General features: G+C 44.0%; 1 protein-coding gene across 2 annotated transcripts; it reads right to left on the bottom strand.

Moving 5' to 3' along the window:
• Positions 1–1,049: 1,049 nt before the first annotated feature.
• LOC115203598 (large neutral amino acids transporter small subunit 1) lies at positions 1,050–24,550 on the bottom strand. Of its 2 annotated transcripts, XM_029768396.1 has the most exons (10): positions 23,846–24,550; positions 20,944–21,069; positions 19,906–20,011; positions 16,737–16,781; positions 16,346–16,469; positions 16,163–16,266; positions 13,206–13,299; positions 2,627–2,776; positions 2,362–2,539; positions 1,050–1,302 (listed from the first exon to the last, which is right to left on the bottom strand). In XM_029768396.1, the coding sequence occupies exons 1-10, from the start codon at positions 24,378–24,380 to the stop codon at positions 1,247–1,249; spliced, it is 1,518 nt and encodes a 505-aa protein (XP_029624256.1). In that variant the 5' UTR covers positions 24,381–24,550; the 3' UTR covers positions 1,050–1,246. The 2 variants fall into 2 exon arrangements, with proteins under 2 accessions (XP_029624256.1, XP_029624257.1); XM_029768397.1 differs by lacking the exon at positions 16,737–16,781.
• Between the last annotated feature and the right edge of the window lie 1,293 nt (positions 24,551–25,843).

The following is a 25,843-nucleotide window of genomic DNA, read 5'->3' as shown; positions in this document are numbered from 1 at the left end:
CTCCTCTCTCCTCCTGTCTCTCTCTCCTCCTGTCTCTCTCTCCTCTCTCCTCCTGTCTCTCTCAGAATCTGTCGGTAGAATACAGACAGTAACAACTCTCTCTCTCCTCCTGTCTCTCTCTCCTCTCTCCTCCTGTCTCTCTCTCCTCTCTCCTCCTGTCTCGCTCTCCTCTCCCCCCTGTCTCTCTCTCTCCTCTCTCCTCCTGTCTCTCTCAGAATCTGTCGGTAGAATACAGACAGTAACATCTCTCTCTCCTCCTGTCTCTCTCTCCTCTCTCCTCTTGTCTCTCTCTCCTCTCTCCTCTTGTCTCTCTCTCTATAGGAAGGAATGGAGCCTGGGGACTCTAGAACTCTGACTTCTAATTCTGAATTCTAGTAACTATTTTACATTCCGAGATGTGCCCTTCCTAAAGAACAAACTTCTTCAGGACCAAATATCATGCCTTCATACTACCAGTTATGTAAATAAAAGGGAAAGGGGGGGAGACCTAGTCAGTTGTCCAACTGAATGTATTCAACTAAAATGGTGTCTTCCGCATTTAACCCAACCCCTCTGAATCAGAGGCTGCCTTAATCGACATCCACGTCTTCGGCGCCTGGGGAACAGTATCAGGGCTGGGGTCAATTCCATTTCAATTCAGGAACTACAATGAAATGAATATTCTCTTCAATGCATTTCAATTAGGAAAATGTGGAATTTGGTTTACTTTCTGAATGGAATTGAAATTGAGCCTAACCCTGCTAAGTACACCTCTAGAACTCCCCAGTTTAACATTTAAAGACACTGTTAAAATAAGAAAAACACAGTCTACATAACTACTATTTAAATATAGGAAGAAATATAAACAAAGACAAGATACTGAAAAGACAGATTGAAAATGTCAAGAAAAGACAGCAAGGTGGGTTTTCTGTGTAAACAACCAAATAGTTAGGCCTACTTACTAGTTGGTCCCCCGCCCCTTCCTTCTGGACACAATAAACCCACCCCCATCCCCACTGACTCCTTCATCAAGGTGGGTTTTCTGTGTAAACAACCAAATAGTTAGGCCTACTTACTAGTTAGTCCCCCGCCCCTTCCTTCTGGACACAATAAACCCACCCCCATCCCCACTGACTCCTTCATCAAGGTTAGGGGTCAAAGGTTAGAGAGTATTCAGTGATCAGCCTGAGATGAATACACATTAACCGTCCAGTACTGCTTCAGTGGTGGTACAGCGGCTTGGGTTGCAGTGGAGAATAGGTTGAGTTCATGAGTCCTGAGGAACCACGTTGAGAAGCTTCTGACAGAACACGGTCAACAAGCCTGCAAGAAAACCAGCTCTACTATTACACCCTTTCATCATCAGCAGTAGTACTACTACTAGTAGTAGTAGTAGTAGTAGCAGTAGCAGTAATAGTAGTAGTAGTAGTAGTAGTAGTAGTAGTAGTAGTAGTAGTACAGTAGTAGTACAGTAGTAGTAGTAGTAGTAGTACTAGTAGAAGTAGTAGTAGCACAGCAGTAGTAGTAGTAGTAGTACAGTAGTAGTAGTACAGCAGTAGTAGTAGTAGTAGTAGTAGTAGAAGTAGTAGTAGCACAGCAGTAGTAGTAGTAGTAGTAGTACTAGTACTACTACTAGTAGTAGTAGTAGTAGTAGTAGTAGTAGTAGTAGTAGTAGTAGTAGTAGCAGTAGTAGTAGCAGTAGTAGTAGTAGTAACACAGCAGTAGTAGTAGTAGTAGTACTAGCAACAGCAGCGGTATTAGTAGTAGTAGTATTTAATTAATCTAGATGTCATCTTGATGTGTACTGTACATTAACCTTGTTAGTAGAAGTGATAGTTTAGTATACTGATGTGTACTGTACATTAACCTTGTTAGTAGAAGTGATAGTTTAGTGATGTGTACTGTACATTAACCTTGTTAGTAGAAGTGGTAGTTTAGTATATTGATGTGTACTGTACATTAACCTTGTTAGTAGAAGTGATAGTTTAGTGATGTGTACTGTACATTAACCTTGTTAGTAGAAGTGATAGTTTAGTATATTGATGTGTACTGTACATCAACCTTGTTAGTAGAAGTGATAGTTTAGTATATTGATGTGAACTGTACATCAACCTTGTTAGTAGAAGTGATAGTTTAGTATATTGATGTGTACTGTACATTAACCTTGTTAGTAGAAGTGATAGTTTAGTATTTTGATGTGTACTGTACATTAACCTTGTTAGTAGAAGTGATAGTTTAGTATATTGATGTGTACTGTACATTAACCTTGTTAGTAGAAGTGATAGTTTAGTATTTTGATGTGTACTGTACATTAACCTTGTTAGTAGAAGTGATAGTTTAGTGATTTTCTACAGGAAGTGACAGCAGTGTTAAGTTACTCACTGATGCCATTGATGATCCAGCTGGGTTTTTTCTGCCACCAAACACCAAAGAAATAGACGGGTACTCCAGTGGCGATGATACCGAAGCCGATGCCACACTCCACGGGCGTCTTCCAAAATGACACCACAATGAGCAAAACACACGCTACCACGAAACTCACCAGGAGTAGGAGATTCACCTGGAACACACACAACGATGTAGGACCCACAGGAGAAACACACACAGAAATACTTATACAAACGGATACACACACAGACAGACTTACCTTGATGGGTCGCTCCAGTTCAGGTCTCTTGTATCGCAGCCACATCATGCCGGTGATGGCCATGGAGACGCACAGCCAGTTGAAAAAGCTGAAGAAGTTGATGATAGAGAAGATGTCGCTGGACAATGCATACAGCACCGTCATAATGCACTGAGAGAGAGAGACAACATACAGCACCGTCACTATGCACTGAGAGAGACAGAACATACAGCACCGTCACTATCTACTGAGAGAGAGAGACAACATACAGCACCGTCATAATGCACTGAGAGAGAGAGACAACATACAGCACCGTCATAATGCACTGAGAGAGAGAGACAACATACAGCACCGTCATAATGCACTGAGAGAGAGAGACAACATACAGCACCGTCATAATGCACTGAGAGAGAGAGACAACATACAGCACCGTCATAATGCACTGAGAGAGAGAGACAACATACAGCACCGTCATAATGCACTGAGAGAGAGAGACAACATACAGCACCGTCATAATGCACTGAGAGAGAGAGACAACATACAGCACCGTCACTATCTACTGAGAGAGAGAGACAACATACAGCACCGTCATAATGCACTGAGAGAGAGAGACAACATACAGCACCGTCACTATCTACTGAGAGAGAGAGACAACATACAGCACCGTCATAATGCACTGAGAGAGAGAGACAACATACAGCACCGTCATAATGCACTGAGAGAGAGAGACAACATACAGCACCGTCATAATGCACTGAGAGAGAGAGACAACATACAGCACCGTCACTATCTACTGAGAGAGAGAGACAACATACAGCACCGTCATAATGCACTGAGAGAGAGAGACAACATACAGCACCGTCATAATGCACTGAGAGAGAGAGACAACATACAGCACCGTCATAATGCACTGAGAGAGAGAGACAACATACAGCACCGTCATAATGCACTGAGAGAGAGAGACAACATACAGCACCGTCACTATCTACTGAGAGAGAGAGACAACATACAGCACCGTCACTATCTACTGAGAGAGAGACAACATACAGCAACGTCATAATGCACTGAGAGAGACAACATACAGCACCGTCACTATCTACTGAGAGAGAGAGACAACATACAGCACCGTCACTATCTACTGAGAGAGAGAGACAACATACAGCACCGTCACTATCTACTGAGAGAGTAAGAGAACATACAGCACCGTCACTATCTACTGAGAGAGTAGGAGAACATACAGCACCGTCACTATGTACTGAGAGAGAGAGAACATACAGCACCATCACTATGTACTGAGAGAGACAACATACAGCACCGTCACTATGTACTGAGAGAGACAACATACAGCACCGTCACTATGCACTGAGAGAGACAACATACAGCACCGTCACTATGTACTGAGAGAGAGAACATACAGCATCGTCACTATGTACTGAGAGAGAGAGACAACATACAGCACCGTCATTATGTACTGAGAGAGAGAGAGAACATACAGCACCGTCATTATGTACTGAGAGAGAGAGAGAACATACAGCACCATCATTATGTACTGAGAGAGACAACATACAGTACCATCATTATGCACTGAGAGAGAGAGAGACAACATACAGCACCGTCATTATGCACTGAGAGAGAGAGAGACAACATACAGCACCGTCACTATGCACTGAGAGAGAGACAACATACAGCACCGTCATTATGTACTGAGAGAGAGAGAGAACATACAGCACCATCATTATGTACTGAGAGAGACAACATACAGCACCGTCATTATGTACTGAGAGAGAGAGACAACATACAGCACCGTCATTATGTACTGAGAGAGAGAGACAACATACAGCACCGTCATAATGCACTGAGAGAGAGAGACAACATACAGCACCGTCACTATCTACTGAGAGAGAGAGACAACATACAGCACCGTCATAATGCACTGAGAGAGAGAGACAACATACAGCACCGTCATAATGCACTGAGAGAGAGAGACAACATACAGCACCGTCATAATGCACTGAGAGAGAGAGACAACATACAGCACCGTCATAATGCACTGAGAGAGAGAGACAACATACAGCACCGTCACTATCTACTGAGAGAGAGAGACAACATACAGCACCGTCACTATCTACTGAGAGAGAGACAACATACAGCAACGTCATAATGCACTGAGAGAGACAACATACAGCACCGTCACTATCTACTGAGAGAGAGAGACAACATACAGCACCGTCACTATCTACTGAGAGAGAGAGACAACATACAGCACCGTCACTATCTACTGAGAGAGTAAGAGAACATACAGCACCGTCACTATCTACTGAGAGAGTAGGAGAACATACAGCACCGTCACTATGTACTGAGAGAGAGAGAACATACAGCACCATCACTATGTACTGAGAGAGACAACATACAGCACCGTCACTATGTACTGAGAGAGACAACATACAGCACCGTCACTATGCACTGAGAGAGACAACATACAGCACCGTCACTATGTACTGAGAGAGAGAACATACAGCATCGTCACTATGTACTGAGAGAGAGAGACAACATACAGCACCGTCATTATGTACTGAGAGAGAGAGAGAACATACAGCACCGTCATTATGTACTGAGAGAGAGAGAGAACATACAGCACCATCATTATGTACTGAGAGAGACAACATACAGTACCATCATTATGCACTGAGAGAGAGAGAGACAACATACAGCACCGTCATTATGCACTGAGAGAGAGAGAGACAACATACAGCACCGTCACTATGCACTGAGAGAGAGACAACATACAGCACCGTCATTATGTACTGAGAGAGAGAGAGAACATACAGCACCATCATTATGTACTGAGAGAGACAACATACAGCACCGTCATTATGTACTGAGAGAGAGAGACAACATACAGCACCGTCATTATGTACTGAGAGAGAGAGACAACATACAGCACCGTCATTATGTACTGAGAGAGAGAGACAACATACAGCACCGTCATTATGTACTGAGAGAGAGAGAGATGTTATGAGAATTATGTTCTCACTGTTCCTAAACTGAACTTCAATTAAAATACTCAGTCTGCAACTCAGAGTTTGTAAGATTCTGGTTAAATGACACAGAGTCCCAGCTTACAATAGTCAAAAATGTTTATTCACGAGACGCTCTGAAGTCCATTGTACAAAAACATCTATTATATACCAGGCTCCTTATTTACGCACTGTAACAAGCGTCGTTGAAGGGGGACCAAAACGCAGAGGGTAAAGTGCTCATCCTCTTATTTATTAAAGAAAACACTTAATCAATACAAAACAAACAACAACAAAAAACCCTGTGGGAAAAGGCTACCTAAGTATGGCTCCCAATCAGAGACAACGATAGACAGCTGTCCCTGATTGAGAACCATACCCGGCCAAAACAAAGAAATACACAAAACATAGAAAAGAGAACATAGAATGCCCACCCTAGTCACACCCTGGCCTAACCAAAATAGAGAACAAAACCCTCTCTATGGCCAGGGCGTGACACACACACATACACACAAACATTAAGGAGAGTTAGCTATCTTCTTCCCCAGAACTCTCAACACTGTAGATCATTACCCAGCCGACAGTTTCATTCCTCTGAGATTAGGGAAACCTTGAGAGGTACTCCCTTTCATACAGTGAGGGAAAAAAGTATTTGATCCCTGCTGATTTTGTACGTTTGCCCACTGACAAAGAAATGATCGGTCTATAATTTTAATGGTAGGTTTATTTGAACAGTGAGAGACAGAATAAACAAAAAAATCCAGAAGAACGCATGTCAAAAATTTTATAAATTGATTTGCATTTTAATGAGAGAAATAAGTATTTGACCCCCTCTCAACCAGAAAGATTTCTGGCTCTCAGGTATCTTTTATACAGGTAATGAGCTGAGATTAGGAGCACACTCTTAAAGGGTGTGCTCCTAATCTCACCTTGTTACCTGTATAAAAGACCCCTGTCCACAGAAGCAATCAATCAATCAGATTCCAAACTCTCCACCATGGCCAAGACCAAAGAGCTCTCCAAGGATGTCAGGGACAAGATTGTAGACCTACACAAGGCTGGAATGGGCTACAATACCATCGCCAAGCAGCTTGGTGAGAAGGTGACAACAGTTGGTGTGATTATTCGCAAATGGAAGAAACACAAAAGAACTGTCAATCTCCCTCAGCCTGGGGCTCCATGCAAGATCTCACCTCGTGGAGTTGCAATGATCATGAGAACGGTGAGGAATCAGCTCAGAACTACACGGGAGGATCTTGTCAATGATCTCAAGGCAGCTGGGACCATAGTCACCAAGAAAACAATTGGTAACACACTACGCCGTGAAGGACTGAAATCCTGCAGTGCCCGAAAGGTCCCCCTGCTCAAGAAAGCACATATACATGCCCGTCTGAAGTTTGCCAATGAACATCTGAATGATTCAGAGGACCACTGGGTGAAAGTGTTGTGGTCAGATGAGACCAAAATGGAGCTCTTTGGCATCAACTCAACTCGCCGTGTTTGGAGGAGGAGGAATGCTGCCTATGACCCCAAGAACACCATCCCCACCGTCAAACATGGAGGTGGAAACATTATGCTTTGGGGGTGTTTTTCTGCTAAGGGGACAGGACAACTTCACCGCATCAAAAGGACGATGGACGGGGCCATGTACCATCAAATCTTGGGTGAGAACCTCCTTCCCTCAGCCAGGGCATTGAAAATGGGTCATGGATGGGTATTCCAGCATGACAATGACCCAAAACATTAAGGTCCTGGAGTGGCCTAGCCAGTCTCCAGACCTTAATCCCATAGAAAATCTGTGGAGGGAGCTGAAGGTTCGAGTTGCCAAACGTCAGCCTCGAAACCCAAATGACTTGGAGAAGATCTGCAAAGAGGAGTGGGACAAAATCCCTCCTGAGATGTGTGCAAACCTGGTGGCCAACTACAAGAAACGTCTGACCTCTGTGATTGCCAACAAGGGTTTTGCCACCAAGTACTAAGTCATGTTTGCAAAGGGGGTCAAATACTTATTTCCCTCATTAAAATACAAATACATTTATAATATTTTTGACATGCGTTTTTCTGGATTTTTTTATTGTTATTTTGTCTCTTACTGTTCAAATAAACCTACTATTAAAATGATAGACTGATCATTTCTTTGTCAGGGGGCAAACGTACATAATCAGCAGGGGATCAAATACTTTTTCCCCTCACTGTATCTTAAACCCTCAGAGTTCAAGCTAGGGCAGGTCAACCATAGTTTAACGGTTCCTGGTGTTTACTTAAACACACACACTAACATTCCTCTCTTCCCCAAGCCAACCTAGTTGATTTATGCTTAACATTTTAGTTACTCATTATACAGGCTACATAAACCATATCACTAATAATTAGGTTTCAGGGAAGAATTATTTAATCATTATCTTTAAACATAGAAATGCTTCTATCAAGAGAACATACAGCACCGTCACTATGCAGTGAGAGAGACAACATACAGCACAGTCACTATGCACTGAGAGAGATAGAACATACAGCACCGTCACTATGTACTGAGGAAGACAACATACAGCACCGTCAATATGCACTGAGAGAGAGAGACAACATACAGCACCATCATTATGTACTGAGAGAGAGAGAGAACATACAGCACCGTCATTATGTACTGAGAGAGACAAGATACAGCACCATCACTATGTACTGAGAGAGAGAGAACATACAGCACCGTCACTATGCACTGAGAGAGACAACATACAGCACCGTCACTATGCACTGAGAGAGAGAGACAACATACAGCACCATCATTATGTACTGAGAGACAGAGAACATACAGCACCGTCACTATGCACTGAGAGAGACAATATACAGCACCGTCACTATGCACTGAGAGAGAGAGACAACATACAGCACCATCATTATGTACTGAGAGAGAGAGAACATACAGCCCCGTCATTATGTACTGAGAGAGAGAGAGAGAGAACATACAGCACCGTCACTATGCACTGAGAGAGACCCAACATACAGCACCGTCACTATGCACTGAGAGAGTCAACATACAGCACCGTCACTGTGCACTGAGAGAGAGAGAACATACAGCACAGTCACTATGCACTGAGAGAGACAACATACAGCACCGTCACTATGCACTGAGAGAGAGAGAACATACAGCACCGTCACTATGTACTGAGAGAGAGAGACAACATACAGCACCGTCACTATGCACAGAGAGAGAGAACATACAGCACCGTCACTATGTACTGAGAGAGAGAGACAACATACAGCACCGTCACTATGCACTGAGAGAGAGAGAACATACAGCACCGTCACTATGCACTGAGAGAGAGAACATACAGCACCGTCACTATGTACTGAGAGAGAGAGAGAGAGAGAGAGAGAACATACAGCACCGTCACTATGCACAGAGAGAGACAACATACAGCACCGTCACTATGCACTGAGAGAGAGAGAACATACAGCACCATCACTATGCACGGAGAGAGAGAGAGAGAACATACAGCACCGTCACTATGTACTGAGAGAGACAACATACAGCACCGTCACTATGCACTGAGAGAGAACATACAGCACCGTCACTATGCACTGAGAAAGACAACATACAGCACCATCACTATGTACTGAGAGAGACAACATACAGCACCGTCACTATGTACTGAGAGAGAACATACAGCACAGTCACTATGCACTGAGAGAGACAACATACAGCACCATCACTATGCACAGAGAGAGACAACATACAGCACCGTCACTATGCACTGAGAGAGTAAGAGAACATACAGCACCGTCACTATGTACTGAGAGAGACAACATACAGCACCGTCACTATGCACTCAGAGAGAGAGAGAACATACAGCACCATCACTATGCACAGAGAGAGAGAGAGAACATACAGCACCGTCATTATGCACTGAGAGATAGAGAGAACATACAGCACCGTCACTATGCACAGAGAGAGAGAGAGAACATACAGCACCGTCATTATGCACTGAGAGAGAGAGAACAAACAGCACCGTCACTATGCACTGAGAGAGAGAGAGAACATACAGCACCGTCATTATGTACTGAGAGAGACAATATACAGCACCGTCACTATGTACTGAGAGAGACAACATACAGCACCGTCATTATGTACTGAGAGAGAGAGAACATACAGTACCGTCACTATGTACTGAGAGAGACAACATACAGCACCGTCACTATGTATTGAAAGAGAGAGAACATACAGCACCGTCACTATGTACTGAGAGAAAGAACATACAGCACCGTCACTATGTACTGAGAGAGAGAACATACAGCACCATCACTATGTAGTGAGAGACAGAGAACATACAGCACCGTCACTATGCACTGAGAGAGACAACATACAGCACCGTCACTATGCACTGAGAGAGAGAGACAACATACAGCACCATCATTATGTACTGAGAGACAGAGAACATACAGCACCGTCACTATGCACTGAGAGAGACAAGATACAGCACCGTCACTATGCACTGAGAGAGAGAGACAACATACAGCACCATCATTATGTACTGAGAGAGAGAGAACATACAGCCCCGTCATTATGTACTGAGAGAGAGAGAGAGAGAACATACAGCACCGTCACTATGCACTGAGAGAGACACAACATACAGCACCGTCACTATGCACTGAGAGAGTCAACATACAGCACCGTCACTATGCACTGAGAGAGAGAGAACATACAGCACAGTCACTATGCACTGAGAGAGACAACATACAGCACCGTCACTATGCACTGAGAGAGAGAGAACATACAGCACCGTCACTATGTACTGAGAGAGAGAGACAACATACAGCACCGTCACTATGCACAGAGAGAGAGAGAACATACAGCACCGTCACTATGTACTGAGAGAGAGAGACAACATACAGCACCGTCACTATGCACTGAGAGAGAGAGAACATACAGCACCGTCACTATGCACTGAGAGAGATAGAACATACAGCACCGTCACTATGTACTGAGAGAGAGAGAGAGAGAGAGAGAACATACAGCACCGTCACTATGCACAGAGAGAGACAACATACAGCACCGTCACTATGCACTGAGAGAGAGAGAACATACAGCACCATCACTATGCACGGAGAGAGAGAGAGAGAACATACAGCACCGTCACTATGTACTGAGAGAGACAACATACAGCACCGTCACTATGCACTGAGAGAGAACATACAGCACCGTCACTATGCACTGAGAAAGATAACATACAGCACCATCACTATGTACTGAGAGAGACAACATACAGCACTGTCACTATGTACTGAGAGAGAACATACAGCACAGTCACTATGCACTGAGAGACAACATACAGCACCATCACTATGCACAGAGAGAGACAACATACAGCACCGTCACTATGCACTGAGAGAGTAAGAGAACATACAGCACCGTCACTATGTACTGAGAGAGACAACATACAGCACCGTCACTATGCACTCAGAGAGAGAGAGAACATACAGCACCATCACTATGCACAGAGAGAGAGAGAGAACATACAGCACCGTCATTATGCACTGAGAGATAGAGAGAACATACAGCACCGTCACTATGCACAGAGAGAGAGAGAGAACATAAGCACCGTCATTATGCACTGACAGAGAGAGAACAAACAGCACCGTCACTATGCACTGAGAGAGAGAGAGAACATACAGCACCGTCATTATGTACTGAGAGAGACAACATACAGCACCGTCACTATGTACTGAGAGAGACAACATACAGCACCGTCATTATGTACTGAGAGAGAGAGAACATACAGTACCGTCACTATGTACTGAGAGAGACAACATACAGCACCGTCACTATGTATTGAAAGAGAGAGAACATACAGCACCGTCACTATGTACTGAGAGAAAGAACATACAGCACCGTCACTATGTACTGAGAGAGAGAACATACAGCACCATCACTATGTAGTGAGAGAGAGAACATACAGCACCATCATTATGTACTGAGAGAGAGAGAGAACATACAACACCGTCACTATGTACAGAGAGAGAGAGAACATACAGCACCGTCATTATTTACTGAGAGAGAGAGACAACATACAGCACCATCATTATGTACTGAGAGAGAGAGAACATACAGCACCATCATTATGTACTGAGAGAGAGAGAACATACAGCACCGTCACTATGTACAGAGAGAGAGAGAGAACATACAGCACCGTCACTATGTACTGAGAGAGACAACATACAGTACCATCATTATGCACTGAGAGAGACCACATACAGCACCGTCACTATGCACTGAGAGAGAAAGAACATACAGCACCGTCACTATGCACAGAGAGACAACATACAGCACCATCATTATGTACTGAGAGAGAGAGACAACATACAGCACCGTCACTATGCACAGAGAGAGAGAGAGAGCATACAGCACCGTCATTATGTACTGAGAGAGAGAGAGAACATACAGCACCATCACTATGTACTGAGAGAGACAACATACAGTACCATCATTATGCACTGAGAGAGAGAACATACAGCACCGTCACTATGCACTGAGAGAGAGAGAACATACAGCACCGTCACTATGCACAGAGAGACAACATACAGCACCATCATTATGTACTGAGAGAGAGAGACAACATACAGCACCGTCACTATGCACAGAGAGACAACATACAGCACCATCACTATGTACAGAGAGAGATTATACAGCACCATCACTATGCACAGAGAGAGACAACATACAGCACCGTCATTATGCACTGAGAGAGAGAAAACATACCATCTTCTTAGTCCTTTAGTACTTCCTGTTTGATTTTACCACTTCCATTTGATGGTTTCCTGGAAAGTGTTCCGGTTTTAAATAAAGACTGATTTGATTTAGCAGCCACAGACACACTAACGTGGGATAGTTATGGACCACAGATCAAACACTGATTCACACAACAGGAGTCAAACACAGATTCACACAACAGGAGTCAAACACAGATTCACACAACAGGAGTCAAACACAGATTCACACAACAGGAGTCAAACACAGATACACACAACAGGAGTCAAACACTGATTTACAAAACAGTAGTCAAACACTGATTCACACAACAGGAGTCAAACACAGATTCACACAACAGGAGTCAAACACAGATTCACACAACAGGAGTCAAACATTGATACACACAACAGGAGTCAAACACTGATTCACACAACAGGAATCAAACACTGATTCACACAACAGGAGTCAAACACTGATTCACACAACAGGAGTCAAACACAGATTCACACAACAGGAATCAAACACAGATTCACACAACAGGAGTCAAACACTGATACACACAACAGGAGTCAAACACTGATTCACACAACAGGAATCAAACACTGATTCACACAACAGGAGTCAAACACTGATTCACACAACAGGAGTCAAACACTGATACACACAACAGGAGTCAAACACTGATTCACACAACAGGAATCAAACACTGATTCACACAACAGGAGTCAAACACAGATTCACACAACAGGAGTCAAACACTGATTCACACAACAGGAGTCAAACAATTGAGAGGTTAAATAAATAAATATTCATACAGAAGGTTGATAATGACAGGACTCACGGTGAATATGAGTGAAGGCTGAGGGGTGAGGATCGGGTGGATCATGGACAACAGAATGGGCAGGTGACCTTCTCGTGACCCGACCAAAAACAACCTGACAGAAAGAAAGATGGAGAGAAGTCTATTACAAACAGGTACCCAGTACTGCATGTAAGTTGACCTGTGTGCATTGACTCTAGAAGGTTATATTGTGAGGTGAGTGGGTTGTGAGGTGTGTGTGCATATACAGTGTCTTGCGAAAGTATTCACCCGCCTTGGCATTTTTCCTATTTTGTTGTCCATACAACCTGAAATTAAAATGGATTTTGTATCATTTGATTTACACTGGAATTTTTGCCCATTCTTCAAGGCAAAACTGCTCCAGCTCCTTCAAGTTGGATGGGTTCCGCTGGTGTACAGCAATCTTTAAGTCATACCACAGATTCTCAATTGAATTGAGGTCCGGGCTTTGACTAGGCCATTCCAATACATTTACAGCGAGGGAAAAAAGAATTTGATCCCCTGCTCATTTTGTACGTTTGCCCACTGACAAAGAAATGATCAGTCTATAATTTTAATGGTAGGTTTATTTGAACAGTGAGAGACAGAATAACAACAAAAAATCCAGAAAAACGCATGTCAAAAATGTTATAAATTGATTTGCATTTTAATGAGGGAAATAAGTATTTGACCCCCTCTCAATCAGAAAGATTTCTGGCTCTCAGGTGTCTTTTATACAGGTAACGAGCTGTGATTAGGAGCACACTCTTAAAGGGAGTGCTCCTAATCTCAGCTTGTTACCTGTATAAAAGACACCTGTCCACAGAAGCAATCAATCAATCAGATTCCAAACTCTCCACCATGGCCAAGACCAAAGAGCTCCCCAAGGATGTCAGGGACAAGATTGTAGACCTACACAAGGCTGGACAAGGCTACACAAGTGTTGCTTTAGCAGTATGCTTAGGGTCATTGTCCTGCTGGAAGGTGAACCTCCGTCCCAGTCTCAAATTTCTGGAAGACTGAAACAGGTTTCCCTCAAGAATTTCCCTGTATTTAGCGCCATCCATCATTCCTTCATTTCTGACCAGTTTCCCAGTCCCTGCCGATGAAAAACATCCCCACAGCATTATCCTTCCACCACCATGCTTAACTGTGGGGATGGTGTTCTTGGGGTGATGAGAGGTGTTGGGTTTGTGCCAGACATAGAGTTTTCCTTGATGGCCAAAAAGCTCAATTTTAATCTCATCTGACCAGAGTACCTTCTTCCATATGTTTGGGGAGTATCCCACATGCCTTTTGGTGAACACCAAACGTGTTCACTTATTTTTTTCTTGAAGCAATGGCTTTTTTCTGGCCACTGTTCCGTAAAGCCCAGCTCTATGGAGTGTACAACTTAAAGTGGTCCTATGGACAGATACTCCAATCTCCGCTGTGGAGCTTCGCAGCTCCTTCAGGGTTATCTTTGGTGTCTTTGTTGCCTCTCTGATTAATGCCCTCCTTGCCTGGTCCGTGAGTTTTGGTAGGTGGCCCTCTCTTGGCAGGTTTGTTGTGGGGCCATATTCTTTCCATTTTTTAATAATGGATTTAATGGTGCTCCGTGGGATGTTCAAAGTTTCTGATGTTTTTTTACAACCCAACCCTGATCTGTACTTCTCCACAACTTTGTCCCTGACCTGTTTGGAGAACTCCTTGGTCTTCATAGTGCCGCTTGATTGGTGGTGCCCCTTGCTTAGTGGTGTTGCGGACTCTGGGGCCTTTCAGCACAGGTGTATATATATATATATATATATATATATATATATATATATATATATACTGAGATCATGTGACAGATCATGTGACAGATTGCACACCGGTGGACTTTATTTAACTAATTATGTGACTTCTGAAGGTAATTGATTGCATCAGATCTTATTTAGGGGCTTCACAGCAGAGGGGGTGAAAACATATGCACCAACCACTTTTCCATTAAAATTTAAAACAAAAATTTAAACAAGTATTTTATTTTTTACTTCAACAATTTGGACTATTTTGTGTATGTCCATTACATGAAATCCAAATAAAAAGACATTTAAATTACAGGTTGTAATAAAACAAAATAGGAAAAATGCCAAGGAGGTGAATACTTTTGCAAGGCACTGTATATGTCTGTGTGTTTGGTTTGTGTGCTAGCATGTGTGTGTGTGTGTGTGTGTGTGTGTGTGTGTGTGTGTGTGTGTGTGTGTGTGTGCGTGCGTGCGTGCGTGCGTGCGTGTGTGTGTGTGTGCGTGTGTGTGTGTGCTAGCGTATGTGTGTGTGTGCTAGCGTGTGTGTGTGTGTGTGTGTGTGTGTGCTAGCGTATGTGTGTGCTAGCGTGTGTGTGTGTGTGCTAGCGTATGTCTGTGTGTGCTAGCGTATGTGTGTGTGTGTGCTAGTGTGTGTGTGTGTGTGTGTGTGTGTGTGTGTGTGTGTGTGTGTGTGTGTGTGTGTGTGTGTGTGTGTGTGTGTGTGCTAGCGTATGTGTGTGTGTGCTAGCGTGTGTGTGTGCTAGCGTATGTGTGTGTGTGCTAGCGTATGTGTGTGTGTGCTAGCGTGTGTGTGTGTGTGTGCTATCGTATGTGTGTGTGTGCTAGCGTGTGTGTGTGCTAGCGTATGTGTGTGTGTGCTAGCGTATGTGTGTGTGTGCTAGCGTGTGTGTGTGTGTGTGTGTGTGTGTGTGTGTGTGTGTGTGTGTGCGCGTGTGTGTGTGTGTGCTAGCGTATGTGTGTGTGTGCTAGCGTGTGTGTGTGTGGGTGCTAGCGTATGTGTGTGTGTGCTAGCGTATGTGTGTGTGTGTGCTAGCGTGTGTGTGTGTGTGTGTGCGTGTGTGTGTGTGTGTGTGTGTGTGCTAGCGTATGTGTGTGTGTGCTAGCGTGTGTGTGTGTGCTAGCGTATGTGTGTGTGTGCTAGCGTATGTGTGTGTGTGTGTGCTAGCGTGTGTGTGTGCGTGTGTGTGTTACCTGGAGGAAGTGAAGAGAGATCCGTTGACGGAGCCGAAACAGGACAGTCCTACAAACACAGGGATGATCCAGGACATGACACCCAGGTGGAAGTTACCAAAGTCCTGCAGGTCACAGTTACTTGGAGTTAGGGGTAGCTGTGTGTGTGTCTGTGTGTGGGTAACGTCATGCTCGTAGTCTCACCACTGCCACGGCCTCTGAAGCCACCATCTCCTCGGGGCTGATGGTGGTGAAGTAGGCCAGGTTAGTAAGGACATACACCACCGTCACCACGGGCAGGGAGAGCATGATGGCACGCGGCAGGTTCCTACACACACACACACACACACACACACACGAAGCAAGGGTCAAGGAAAGGTCAAACGTAAACTTCCTCCTCTGTCACCGTGGTAACAGGTGACAGGGAGGAGAAAATCTAAAATGTCACCCTAGTATACCGTATAGAGGCGATGGCTGCCGTTTTATGGCCTGACTAACTAACTGTGCTATTTAGTTTGTTACTCATTTTGTACATAACCTATATATATATATATATATATATATATATATATATAGTGCACTACTGGTGACTTACTTGTGCGGTTGAATCATCTCTTCTGTGACTAAATTTAAATTATTCCTGTGAAAAAAAATGAAAAAAAATGTGTTTCACGTAACTGCACTAGAGATGCCAGACAGACAGTAGGCCTATACCATTATGAACCACTGTAGTAGAGATGCCAGACAGACAGTAGGCCTATACCATTATGAACCACTGTAGTAGAGATGCCAGACAGACAGTAGTCCTATACCATTATGAACCACTGTAGTAGAGATGCCAGACAGACAGTAGGCCTATACCATTATGAACCACTGTAGTAGAGATGCCAGACAGACAGTAGTCCTATACCATTATGAACCACTGTAGTATAGATGCCAGACAGACAGTAGGCCTATACCATTATGAACCACTGTAGTAGAGATGCCAGACAGACAGTAGTCCTATACCATTATGAACCACTGTAGTAGAGATGCCAGACAGACAGTAGTCCTATACCATTATGAACCACTGTAGTAGAGATGCCAGACAGACAGTAGGCCTATACCATTATGAACCACTGTAGTAGAGATGCCAGACAGACAGTAGTCCTATACCATTATGAACCACTGTAGTATAGATGCCAGACAGACAGTAGGCCTATACCATTATGAACCACTGTAGTAGAGATGCCAGACAGACAGTAGTCCTATACCATTATGAACCACTGTAGTAGAGATGCCAGACAGACAGTAGTCCTATACCATTATGAACCACTGTAGTAGAGATGCCAGACAGACAGTAGGCCTATACCATTATGAACCACTGTAGTAGAGATGCCAGACAGACAGTAGTCCTATACCATTATGAACCACTGTAGTATAGATGCCAGACAGACAGTAGGCCTATACCATTATGAACCACTGTAGTAGAGATGCCAGACAGACAGTAGTCCTATACCATTATGAACCACTGTAGTAGAGATGCCAGACAGACAGTAGTCCTATACCATTATGAACCACTGTAGTAGAGATGCCAGACAGACAGTAGGCCTATACCATTATGAACCACTGTAGTAGAGATGCCAGACAGACAGTAGTCCTATACCATTATGAACCACTGTAGTATAGATGCCAGACAGACAGTAGGCCTATACCATTATGAACCACTGTAGTAGAGATGCCAGACAGACAGTAGTCCTATACCATTATGAACCACTGTAGTAGAGATGCCAGACAGACAGTAGTCCGATACCATTATGAACCACTGTAGTAGAGATGCCAGACAGACAGTAGGCCTATACCATTATGAACCACTGTAGTAGAGATGCCAGACAGACAGTAGTCCTATACCATTATGAACCACTGTAGTAGAGATGCCAGACAGACAGTAGGCCTATACCATTATGAACCACTGTAGTAGAGATGCCAGACAGACAGTAGTGCTATACCATTATGAACCACTGTAGTAGAGATGCCAGACAGACAGTAGGCCTATAACATTATGAACCACTGTAGTAGAGATGCCAGACAGACAGTAGTCCTATACCATTATGAACCACTGTAGTAGAGATGCCAGACAGACAGTAGGCCTATACCATTATGAACCACTGTAGTAGAGATGCCAGACAGACAGTAGGCCTATACCATTATGAACCACTGTAGTAGAGATGCCAGACAGACAGTAGTCCTATACCATTATGAACCACTGTAGTAGAGATGCCAGACAGACAGTAGTCCTATACCATTATGAACCACTGTAGTAGAGATGCCAGACAGACAGTAGGCCTATACCATTATGAACCACTGTAGTAGAGATGCCAGACAGACAGTAGGCCTATACCATTATGAACCACTGTAGTAGAGATGCCAGACAGACATAGGCCTATACCATTATGAACCACTGTCTGTAGGCCTATACCATTATGAACCACTGTAGTAGAGATGCCAGACAGACAGTAGTCCTATACCATTATGAACAGCGCTGTATTCATCATGTCTACACCTAGCTTACTTTGACATGTTTGTTATTTATTGAAACTAGACTGATATTTCAGTGGTTTAAACTGATAATGAATACATAGACACTGGACCAGACTAAGAAGCAGGTAAAGTGTTCTGTAGTCCAGGACTAGGTTTAATCTGGGTCTGAGAGCTGGACACACATTTATCCCAAACACTAGTTCTGTTCCCTCCTCCCTAACTACCAGCCTCCTCCTCCCTAACTACCAGCCTCCTCCTCCCGAACGACCAGCCTCCTCCTTCCTACCTACCAACCTCCTCCTCCCTAACTACCAGCCTCCTCCTCCCTACCTACCAGCCTCCTCCTCCCTACCTACCAGCCTCCTCCCCCCTACATACCAGCCTCCTCCTCCCTACCTACCAGCCTCCTCCTCACTACATACCAGTCTACTCCTCCCTACCTACCAGCCTCCTCCTCCCTACATACCAGCCTACTCCTCCCTACCTACCAGCCTCCTCCTCCCTACATACCAGCCTCCTCCTCCCTACCTACCAGCCTCCTCCTCCCTACATACCAGCCTCCTCCTCCCTACCTACCAGCCTCCTCCTCCCTACATACCAGCCATCTCCTCCCTACCTACCAGCCTCCTCCTCCCTACATATCAACCTACTCCTCCCTCCCTATCTACCAGCCTCCTCCTCCCTACATACCAGCCTTCTCCTCCCTACCTACCAGCTTCCTCCTCCCTACATATCAGCCTACTCCTCCCTACCTACCAGCCTCCTCCTCCCTACATACCAGCCTTCTCCTCCCTACATACCAGCCTCCTCCTCCCAAACTACCAGCCTCCTCCTCCCTACATACCAGCCTCCTCCTCCCTACCTACCAGCCTCCTCCTCCCTACATATCAACCTACTCCTCCCTCCCTATCTACCAGCCTCCTCCTCCCTACCTACCAGCCTCCTCCTCCCTACCTACCAGCTTCCTCCTCCCTACCTACCAGCTTCCTCCTCCCTACATATCAGCCTACTCCTCCCTACCTACCAGCCTCCTCCTCCCTACCTACCAGCCTCCTCCTCCCTACCTACCAGCCTCCTCCTCCCTACATACCAGCCTTCTCCTCCCTACATACCAGCCTCCTCCTCCCAAACTACCAGCCTCCTCCTCCCTACCTACCAGCCTCCTCCTCCCTACATACCAGCCTCCTCCTCCCTACCTACCAGCCTACTCCTCCCTACCTACCAGCCTCCTCCTCCCTACTTACCAGCCTCCGTAGGCAAACAGGCCACTGTACAGGGCCAACCCAAAGCTGCCAACGTCCGTCCTTGTCCCTTCGAATGCGTTCTCTGGCCAAAGACGCTCCGTCCCTCCTGAAAAGAGATGAACGTTTGTGAGTGGACTGACAGAAGAAGATATCACTGACAGATTGCAACAAAAACTCTTATTCAACACTTCTCTGTGTGTGTATCTAGCACTTCAGTCTGTCTGTGTGTCTACTTCTCACCTCTGTGTGTGTATCTAGCACTTCAGTCTGTCTGTGTGTTTTTTTCTCACCTCTGTGTGTGTATCTAGCACTTCAGTCTGTCTGTGTGTCTACTTCTCACCTCTGTGTGTGTATCTAGCACTTCAGTCTGTCTGTGTGTCTACTTCTCACCTCTGTGTGTGTATCTAGCACTTCAGTCTGTCTGTGTGTCTACTTCTCACCTCTGTGTGTGTATCTAGAACTTCAGTCTGTCTGTGTGTCTACTTCTCACCTCTGTGTGTGTATCTAGCACTTCAGTCTGCCTGTGTGTCTACTTCTCACCTCTGTGTGTGTATCTAGCACTTCAGTCTGTCTGTGTGTCTACTTCTCACCTCTGTGTGTGTATCTAGAACTTCAGTCTGTCTGTGTGTCTACTTCTCACCTCTGTGTGTATCTAGCACTTCAGTCTGTCTGTGTGTCTACTTCTCACCTCTGTGTGTGTATCTAGCACTTCAGTCTGTCTGTGTGTCTACTTCTCACCTCTGTGTGTGTATCTAGCACTTCAGTCTGTCTGTGTGTCTACTTCTCACCTCTGTGTGTGTATCTAGCACTTCAGTCTGTCTGTGTGTCTACTTCTCACCTCTGTGTGTGTATCTAGCACTTCAGTCTGTCTGTGTGTCTACTTCTCACCTCTGTGTGTGTATCTAGCACTTCAGTCTGTCTGTGTGTCTACTTCTCACCTCTGTGTGTGTATCTAGCACTTCAGTCTGTCTGTGTGTCTACTTCTCACCTCTGTGTGTGTATCTAGCACTTCAGTCTGTCTGTGTGTCTACTTCTCACCTCTGCCAATCTGCACAAAGCCGAGGATGATTATGAGCACCAGAGCGAGGAGCTTGGCTGCAGTGAAGACATCCTGGACCCGTGTGGCAGCCTTCACACTCCAGCAGTTTACTGCTGTCAAGAGCACTGGAACACACACACAGACAGACAGACAGACAGACAGACAGACAGACAGACAGACAGACAGACAGACAGACAGACAGACAGACGTTATTTAACGGGGAGACAGACAGACAGACAGACAGACAGACAGACAGACAGACAGACAGACAGACAGACAGACAGACAGACAGACAGACAGACAGACAGACAGACAGACAGAGGTTTATTCTGCAGGTTAGGGGAGAATTTCTAGCCTGTTGGAAACAGCCTGATCGCTGCGTTCACCATTCTATTTCATTTCACAGTAAAACAGAATGGTGAACACGGATAGTCAGACAGGACAGCTGGTTCCTTCCACCTGGCAAGAATAATTGCTGTCCTAAGGGCATCCGTTTGTAATGTGAGGCGCAGAGTACTACATAGAGCCATGACTACATGGAACTCTATTCCACATCAGGTAACTGATGCAAGCAGTAGAATCAGATTTATTTATTAAAAACAGGTAAAAATACACATTATGGAACGGCAGGGACTGTGAAGAAACACACACAGGTACAGACACCCACATACACGCAAGCACACACACTCTATACACACGGACATTGTAATATTGTTGAATGGTGGTATTATACATGTTGTATTGTACATTTTGAATTGTAGATACAATTGAAGGTGGAAGTTTACATACACTTAGGTTGGAGTCATTAAAACTCGTTTTTCAACCACTCCACACATTTCTTGTTAACAAACTATAGTTTTGGCAAGTCGGTTAGAACATCTACTTTGTGCATGACACAAGTCATTTTTCCAACAATTGTTTACAGACAGATTATTTCACTTATAATTCACTGTATCACAAATCCAGTGGGTCAGAAGTTTACATACACTAAGTTGACTGTGCCTTTAAACAGCTTGGAAAATTCCAGAAAATGATGTCATGACTTTAGAAGCTTCTGATAGGCTAATTGACATCATTTGAGTCAATTGGAGGTGTACCTGTGGATGTATTTCAAGGCCTACCTTCAAACTCAGTGCCTCTTTGCTTGACATCATGGGCGCAATTTCCAAACGCCTGAAGGTACCACGTTCATCTGTACAAACAATAGTATGCAAGTATAAACACCATGGGACCACGCAGCCGTCATACCGCTGAAGAAGGAGACGCGTTCTGTCTCCTAGAGATGAACAACGTACTTTGGTGCGAATAGTGCAAATCAATCCCAGAACAACAGCAAAGGACCATGTGAAGATGCTGAAGGAAACAGGTACAAAAGTATCTATATCCACAATAAAACGAGTCCTATATCGACATAACCTGAAAGGCCACTCAGCAAGGAAGAAGTCACTGCTTCAAAACCGCCATAAAGAAGCCAGACTACGGTTTGCAACTGCACACGGGGACAAAGATCGTACTTTTTGGAGAAATGTCCTCTGGTCTGATGAAACAAAAATAGAACTGTTTGGCCATAATGACCATCGTTATGTTTGGAGGAAAAAGGGGGAGGCTTGCAAGCCGAAGAACACCATCCCAATCGTGAAGCACGGGGCATCATGTTGTGGGGGTGCTTTGCTGCAGGAGGGACTGGTGCACTTCACAAAATAGATGGCATCATGAGGCAGGAAAATTAAGTGGATATATTGAAGCAACATCTCAAGACATCAGTCAGGAAGTTAAAGCTTGGTCGCAAATGGGTCTTCCAAATGGACAATGACCCCAAGCATACTTCCAAAGTTGTGGCAAAATGGCTTAAGGACAACAAAGTCAAGGTATTGGAGTGGCCATCACAAAGCCCTGACCTCAATCCTATAGAAGATTTGTGGGCAGAACTGAAAAAGCGTGTGTGAGCAAGGAGGCCTACAAACCTGACTCAGTTACACCAGCTCTGTCAGGAGGAATGGGGCAAAATTCACCCAACTTATTGTGGGAAGCTTGTGGAAGGCTACCCGAAACGTTTGACCCAAGTTAAACAATTTAAAGGCAATGCTACCAAATACTAATTGAGTGTATGTAAACTTCTGACCCACTGGGAATGTGATGAAAGAAATAAAAGATGAAATCAATCATTCTCTCTACTATTATTCTGACGTTTCACATTCTTAAAATAAAGTGGTGATCCTAACTGACCTAAGACAGGGAATTTTTACTAGGATTAAATGTCAGGAATTGTGAAAAACTGAGTTTAAGTGTATTTGGCTAAGGTGTATGTAAACTTCCGACTTCAACTGTACCTCAATTACCTCTTACCCCTGCACATCGTGGTATCCCGTGTATAAAGCAGAGTTGTCGTTACTCATTGCGTATTTATTATTACATGTTTTACTTTTCTATTATTTCTCTACTTTCCCTCAGCATTGATGGTTAGGGCCGCGTAAGTACGTGTTTCATTGTTAGTCTACCTACACCTGTCGTTTACGATGCATGGAATTTGATACGTAGCTGATGCAACCAGACAGGTTATATTGGTTTAACAGTGTTTTACTTGCTATATTGTATTTACTTCGCCACCATGGCCTTTTTTGCCTTTACCTCCCTTATCTCACCTCATTTGCTCACATTGTATATAGACTTATTTTTCTACTGTATTATTGACAGTATGTTTGTTTTACTCCATGTGTCACTCTGTGTTGTTGTATGTGTCGAACTGCTTTGCTTTATCTTGGCCAGGTCGCAATTGTAAATGAGAACTTGTTCTCAACTTGCCTACCTGGTTAAATAATGGTGAAATAATAAATAAATAAAAAATAGGTTCATTCAAAGTGTTGAGAGAATATATGTATCTCATAAAGCAAACTGACTTACATATACACTGGCAGGCGATCAATTTAGCTACACGCTCTGGTACTGGAGAGCACGGGCAGACGGGTTTGAGTAAATAACTAGCAAATACATAAGAAACGATGTACTGAGAAGAAGGGTGGATGATCAGCAGTTCTATCCAGAGTTTTAGGAATGCAGGAAGAGACCCATAGACCTCAAGAATGTAGGCATAATCTCCACCAGATTTGGAGATGGTGGTCCCTAATTCAGCATAGCACAGGGCCCCCACTGTCGAGAACAACCCACACACTGCCCAAATGATCAACGACAGTCCGACAGAACCAGCTTCCTTCACTACCCCGATGGGTGTCAAGAATATCCCCGAACCGATGATGCTACCCACGATGATAGCAACACCATTCAATAGAGTTATAGTTCTTTTCAGTTCTACTGTGTTCTCCCCGGAGATGCTGCCAGTTGGGTTTGTGAGCGCACTGCCTTCAATCGGACAAAACTCTTCTTCGTTGACGCCTGATTCCCCCGAGGACTTCGACTGACGTTTCTTCAAACTTAACATGTTGAGAAATATTTCTTCAAACTTCTATTCGTGAATATTGCGAGGTGAAAACCTACATAAAGTAGTCATGTACAGTAGCTATGTAGCTAAACGTTGTAATAGTTAATGTTGGCGTGGTGATGCAGCGTGGACATGGAGTGGAAGCTATAATAACTTTACTAGGGGTTTGGAGTAACGGGTTGTTCCGCCACATATTTCAGGCTGCTGAGGATCCTACCAGGCAGAACAAACCCGTGATTTCTGCTAGATCATCAAAAGCAATTCAACGCAGCATGTTTTTTTGACTCATTCAGCAGTTTTTATCTGATTAAGTACAATACCATAGGAAATGAAAGTTGATTGTCTCTTCTTCCTGTTAATAAGACGCTGGTTGGACATTTTGATAAATAGCCCAATGTCAAAAACAGAGTTTTAACTGTCCAAAACAAGAACGAATACGCACAAACAGTTCGTGATATATTGAAAAGCTAAACATATAATGTACTATATACACATACATGTGTAACAATAGTAATCAGATTACTTGTATTTGGTTTTTAACGAGCACCTTATAAACTGAACACGCACCAAAAACCATGGCAATAATTCACTGATATGGATTAGGGGAGACATCAGGATGTCGGCTACGTGCTGTTGAAACTAACAACTAAAAACACATGGAAACTGGATATCTTTTCTTCCGTGGTTAGAGAACAACAGACCGCTACATTTTGGGTCGCTAAAACGGAAAGAGAAACGCAACACGCACGTATTTGTCCATCACGTTGAAATGAAATGGGCGAGAGAGGAGGAAATGAGGCTGCGCACCCTGTTTAAACTAACACAGCTCAAACAACGGAATCTGGGAATAATGTCTAGGTCATTGGTTAGAAGACAATATGTAGAAGACATCTAGCTACATTTGTTTTAAGTGTTGCATTTTGATTAAAGTGGTTGGCCAACGCGGTAAGTGTAACGCCAAAAAATAAATTGTTAATAACTTTATCGATGTCACTCTGAAATCAACAGAACAGGGGGTAAACGTCTGGGGGTGTATCCCTGTTTAAACTAACACTATTCCAAGGCCAAATGGCAATGGTTGGATGAGAACTTGTAGAAGGATTCAATCTATATTTTGGCATTTCGGATGTTGAGTTGCAACTTCGGGAAGCTGCCATTATGGGAAAGAGAACAGACCTCTTTTTCTGTTAGTTAATTTAAACAGCATAAGATATCAACAGTGACAACGATGGGTTGCGATTTAAGTGATAGTTTGAATGTCAGCGACTTTTATAGCGGGATCCATTTCATTAAGTCCTGCGCATCCCAAAATGACCTGTACAAAACAACATATATTGATTGATCTGTTTTAAGTCATCTATTTTATGTCATCGTGATGAATATAAACGTACTAACATAGTGGTTAGAGCGTTGGACCGGTAACCGAAAGGTTGCTAGATTGAATCCCTGAGCTGACAAGGTTA

This window comes from Salmo trutta, chromosome 12 (genome assembly GCF_901001165.1).
Source record: "Salmo trutta chromosome 12, fSalTru1.1, whole genome shotgun sequence".
Classification (NCBI taxonomy): Eukaryota; Metazoa; Chordata; class Actinopteri; order Salmoniformes; family Salmonidae; genus Salmo; species Salmo trutta.
This window is presented reverse-complemented; position numbering and strand designations above follow the sequence as displayed.

Bases quoted from the DNA above. Each gene is read 5' to 3' on its own strand.
- LOC115203598 (XM_029768396.1), bottom strand. From the start codon at position 24,380: ATGTTAAGTTTGAAGAAACGTCAGTCGAAGTCCTCGGGGGAATCAGGC. The intron at 21,070-23,845 runs GTAAGTCAGTTT...TGTGTGTTCCAG, and splicing joins GATCGCCTGCCAGTGTATAT to TGCTCTTGACAGCAGTAAAC. The intron at 16,267-16,345 runs GTGAGACTACGA...TGTGACCTGCAG, and splicing joins CTTCAGAGGCCGTGGCAGTG to GACTTTGGTAACTTCCACCT.